General features: G+C 40.3%; 1 protein-coding gene across 9 annotated transcripts in view; it reads left to right on the top strand.

The window, feature by feature from the left end:
* Positions 1-5695, top strand: part of vav2 (vav 2 guanine nucleotide exchange factor) — a 193036-nt gene that overhangs the window by 53367 nt on the left and 133974 nt on the right. For all 9 annotated transcript variants that reach the window (XM_013908922.1, XM_005725627.1, XM_005725621.1 and 6 more), the window contains exon 2: positions 699-815. In XM_013908922.1, coding sequence (XP_013764376.1) covers positions 699-815 — 117 coding nt within the window. The remainder of the gene's footprint in view (positions 1-698; positions 816-5695) is intronic.

Raw genomic sequence — 5695 nt, 5'->3', positions numbered from 1 at the left:
TGTGTGTGTGTGTGTGTGTGGTCCTCCTTTTTATATAAAAAAAAATGAACAGATTAAGAAGCTGAATGCTTTCCTAGCAATTCAGAGACAACATCATTAACTGCATGGACTTGTAAGACTGTGTCTCTACCTGTATATACGCTGAACATTGGAATATTCACATTTCTGTAAAATTTGTAAGTTGCACATGGCATTTTAAAAGGAATTTGTGTAATTGTTGTTGGACACTCTTGAGACCTTTCAGTATGAGGTAAATGTCAGAAGCCATCAGGTCGAGTGTACCTCGGAGCAGGTCTTTGCTGCTGGGCTTGTCCAAGGACACCTTGTCTCCTCTCTTTGCACTCCTTATTTCAGTCTGAGGAACAGCCCATCAAACTCAGGAGAAGCAATCATCAGTTTCATATTTGGTGCTGAAAACCAACACAAACACATTGGGAAGGGATAAACTGGGGCAGCCTGGCCATCATTAACCAGGAAATTATCTATTTCCAAGAATGCTGTGGCACTGAATTATAATATTAAACTGACAACATGTTTCCAAGGAAAACATACTTCTTGTTTAGTCATGTTGATAAACACCTAAATGAGTCCAAGATGTGTTTTTTTTTGTGAGTGTGTTGTTGTTTTTTTGCTTTCATATTGTTTTGTGAATTTATAATTAAATGATATTATTTATTTCCTTTTTTTTCTGGTTTTAGTTCCTGTGTTTGAAGAACATCCGGACATTTCTGAAGGTGTGTCATGACAAGTTTGGGCTCCGTAACAGTGAACTCTTTGACCCGTTCGACCTCTTTGATGTCAGAGACTTTGGCAAGGTGAGTTAAACATTACAAAACATGGATGCATGTTCAGCTGTTTAGTCTCCAAAATGTCCTTTGACATTGCATGGGACAGAAACAGTACTGCCCACTTTAACTGCGCTGGCTACTTAGAGACATGATGTTGCTTGTGTTTCTGATAATATCAATCAGGCTACAACATTCAAGATGTGGCATTTTTCTGATTAGATCTTGTTCTACAGGCTGGAGTTTTATGAGTCTGGACATTTTTCAGCTTTGAAATGTGGAATTTGCTGCGTTTATCACATGATACTCGTTTTTCTTCTGCTGTTACTACTGCTTGTTTGGAACTTATGAATACTCATTTTGCCCTCAATATAATGTGAAAAGCATGTGTAGAAGACATGTGCATTATGGTGCAGCATGCCTGTAAGGCTTGCATGAGTTTAAAGGTAGTTCAAAGTCAAACTGGTCAGCTGGTTACATTAGCTGTCATTGTGGAGCTGAGAGCTCAGCTGAGCATTTGGTGTGTAGCACCTCAGGGTCAGCAATCTCATCTCGTGTCACTAAGTGACGAGAGTTAAGTGCAATACTCTTTCCTAACATTCTGCAATCTGTGCCTACAGTAAGGTGGGATATGTGTGTTGGCCCAACAATGAAGATGTCTGACTCACTTGTGCATAGTATTAGCTGATGAAGAGTTTAATGAACATTTGTTTTGTGCAATATTAAAGTGGACTTTTAAAAACGTATTTAGTGGTTAACCAGAGACCCTCAGAGGACTTTCCTAAATGTGGAAATTTAGGCAGACTGCAAAGCTACATGTTGGCTCCTTGTACCTGGCTTGACAGCCAGACATCTAGGAAAGAAAAACACTCGAGGTGGTTTAACATCAAATCAGGATTTCTTTGAAGATGATCTTAGCACTTCTACCAATTTGTTGATCCAGAAAACTCAGGAGGGGATTATATTTTTCTACCAGAACTGGGAATACCTTAGGATGCACCCAGCTGTTGTACATACCTGGGGGAAAACACTTCTGGTTACTTTCTTTCATCTGGTCCTGAAAAAGTTTATCATCAAATCAGCTGGTTTAACTCCAGGTTTATATATCATTAAAAATATCAACATGCAGCACTGCTTTTAAATATGACTTTTTTCCATGCATCTCTCGCTGGTTAGCTTAGTCAAAGAGTAAAAACGGGATGGCAACCTCTTTGGCTAGAAAAAAAATGTGGTTGCCCTGTGATAATAATTTTGATCAGATACTAGTCTGCAACCATGGTTTTCTCTAGTGTGTCTGTTGTATAACAAGACAATCATGCCATGGTCAACATATCGTGTTGGTTTCAGCTGCTGAAGATGTAATAGCTTTGACTGCACCGTGTGTGGCTACAGAGTGAGCCTTGGCTTCTTTTCGGCTGTTAAAACAGGCTGCATGTAATGCATGATGTTCATAAATTAGATGGTGGCAGCTCATGCCATTGTGCCAAGACTTATGTGGTACATGTTTATGTGATGTTAATACTGTAGCCTTTCAGCTGATTGAAAAAGCTGTATTTATACTGAAGCCTGGAGAATATTCTGTAGAGGTGATGTATGAATAAACTATATTACATAATTTTTGAATGATGACAATGAGGAATGTTATCTACTCATTAATCTATTAAATTCCAGATCTTAAACACGCTCGCTCATCCTGCTGTGGGCTGAAATATATAGGCCCAATGAAAGAAGAGGAAAAAAGGAATGAAAGGAAAGTTAAAGGAGACAAGGACTCATTTGGCAGTTTGTAGATAAACCACAAGACGATATCTGAGAGTCAATGAGCTTTCAGTGAATGGTATTAAAATCCAACGGCAGTCAGAATCAATCACATAGGCCCACCATATGTCAATTTAGAAATTGCTTTTGTATGGTCTCAGTGGTGGCAGGCTTGTCTCACTATTGATTTTCCATTAAGGGCCAAACATCACATTATAATATATTGAATTGAGCAGATCCCCACTAATGTGACATACATTTAAATAGTGAGCATGCCTCATAAACGGAAGATAAAGAGGGACGTTTTATTCATGCAGTTTATATGAGCCATCCTCTTTTGTTACCTTGACGCAAAAAATGTTGTGTCCAAGTCTGATACAGAACAATGGGACATTATGAATGAGGTCCTAAATATGTGAATAGGATACAGTGAAAATATCTCATTCTTCCCTTCTTTCTGTACTAGTTTTTGTTGAAAATGCTTGGGATCAGAGTAACAAACAGGGCATTCTGCTAAGTACAGCCCTAATGGTTGGTTGGAACTACAGTGAAAGCTATAATTTAAGAGTGGAATTAAACCAGATGGGTTTGGGGAGAGGGTTTTTTTTTTTGGTGGCAGAGCTTCTATAAACATTAATCAGCCCCCATCCACCTTTCATACCTCCACATTTGCTGCCAGGGGACCCAGAGTTCATCTCCCTTGGCCTCTGGTCACCATCTCTTCCTCTAATGATGGCTTTCCGCAGGTCACAGGCAGAGAGATTCAAGGCCAAAAGAGCCCAATGCTATTACAAAGTAATTGTGCCTCCAAAACCTCCCCGCTACGCTTTCCAGCGGGGCTGGTATTGAAACAGATGAAGCAAATAACCAACTCGATGTTTTCTACCGACTTTTCTTTTTTTTATAATCAAAGTAATTTCATCCCAAGACACCTTTGGCCACATCCAACTTCGGCTTATGCTCGCTTGTTTTGTGAAGCCCTTGTATGCTTTCATGCACATATCGCCACACTTTGATTCTTTGCGCTCTAACCCATCCCCCATCATTAGAAATTCATTATGACATCATTAAACCAATGAAATACAGCTTATTACAGTAGACCCCAGAGAACGCTTTTATTTAAACACCTCCCTCCATCCGAACCCAGCCGCCTCGTTTCCTTTCTCCCAACCTATTTTAATTAGCCACCAAAGGAACATTGCTGTCATTTAAATGAACATGGTAATCAGTTTATTTGGCTGTTGCCATGATTAGCATAATTAGCCTGCACCTGTTAACCATCGATCAACAGTTTGGTAATTTTCCATGTGTGACTGGAGAGCAGTGGAGGAAGGAAGCTTTCTGACAGATTTGCTGTCTTCATTAAAGGAAATGGCGTCATTTATTTGAGATGCAGCCAGAGTTGCTTGGATCCATTTCTAGATTGAAATAGCCTTGGATCCATGACTGAGGGACTTGTGAAGTGTAAAGCTATAAAAGTAATGCTCAGTGACTTGATAGTGAAGTGTCAAGGTGAATTTCACTTGTAGGCTGCATTTGAATGGAAAGTGGATGTTCAGTACGTCATGGTCCCCCGTTTTTAACCTAGTGTTTTGAGTTTTGTTGTGGTTTCATACCATTGCATTAAGAAGACAATTTAAGTTCAAGCATTGAATTTAGTCCTGACTTTAGTTCTTTTGAGTGTCTCTGAGTTTATCTATATTTCTAGTTCATGGTGTCTTGTTTGATATTAGGGTCCATTTATGTCTTTGTTTCATCTCTGTGTCTTGTCCTCAGCATCTCCTGTGGAAGTCAGTCTTGTTTCTATGTTTATTTACCTTTGTTTCCCCAGTTGTCTTTGTCTGTCTCTCTGTGTCTTTCTGGTTGCTCAGTGTCCCTCTCTCTCCCACTCCTGTCCCTAACTCTCTAGCTCTTTCTCTTGTCTCTAGCTTGCTGGGTCTCTCAGTCTTTCAGCTTTGTTATGTTTCTCGTACTTCCTGTTTTATTCTGATAGTCACTTGTCCATCATTGTGTGCTGCATCATGTTTCGTTTTCCTTTCCCTGTCTGTCAATTAGATTATACCCAGCCGTGTTCCCCATTCCCTGCCCTCATTCCCTGTGTCTGTTTATTAGCTGCATTTCCCTCTGTTCCTCGTCGCAATCTACCGCAATGCTGTGTGGGCGTTCTGTTCAGTGGTTCTCACTAATGTGCTCTGGTACCTGCCAGTAGGGCTGGGCCATATTATACCGTTCACGGTAATATCGGTATAATGTTAGGCAGTGATAGGAAAATGAAATATCGCGATAGAATGGGAGTAAAACGCGCATGCGCAGTGCCTTTGTTTTTATATGCACATGGCCGATTGTTGAGTGAAACAGATGAACCAGAATTGGTTTGTAAAAATGGTGCAACTTCCGTGATGTGGAACTGGTTTGGTGTTTGTCAGATACACAACAAAGCACATTTTTTTGCAGAACATGCAAGCGGCCGTTGTCATTGTCATATTTGTCGGACTAAGATGCTCTTAAATCTAGGAATAATCTGGGTCCTAAACTCCGTATTCTTCAGGTCAAACAACACTGCAGCATCACTTATGAATTCTTTCATCTTTAATAAAACGATCAGCATTGCTGCTTTACCAGGTGTAACTATAAAGTTTAACTTCCAGGCATCCATGAAAACAAAAGTTATTACATTTAAAACCCCTGGAGAGTCTTGGGTCGATTTGTGGCTATTTTCAAATTTTGATTACCTGCCATTTGCACAGCGTTGAATGGACTATAGCCAAATTCTCCAAAAAAAAGTTTGATATGATTTTATTTCAAAATTCAAGTCCGACTTCCTTCAATTAGCTTCAGTGGCTAAGCTACAGACAAACTTACACTCGCGGACCTAGTGGTCGATTTGTGCCCCATTGAAACCCTTTATAAACGCTATTTTTCACTGCAGAATTATGACCGTTAATATCTGGGTTACGGCTTAGGTTTCGCTTTTGCTTTGGACAAGAGGCCTTAGAGTTGTAATTTTTTTATTTGTCCACCGGGTGGCGCCCTTGCTCCACATGTGACGCCTGCTGGAACATACACACCTTCTCCAGCGGCCTGCTCGAAAGACATACCCGGAAAAGGCAGACTAATTTCCCGCGTGCAGCAGCAGCTTGGCCCGGTGCTCG

This window comes from Pundamilia nyererei, unplaced genomic scaffold, assembly GCF_000239375.1.
Source record: "Pundamilia nyererei isolate P.nyererei 1_Seehausen unplaced genomic scaffold, PunNye1.0 scaffold00016, whole genome shotgun sequence".
NCBI classification, from domain to species: domain Eukaryota; kingdom Metazoa; phylum Chordata; class Actinopteri; order Cichliformes; family Cichlidae; genus Pundamilia; species Pundamilia nyererei.
Note: the sequence above shows the minus strand (reverse complement) of the source record. Positions and strands in the feature narration are given on the sequence as shown.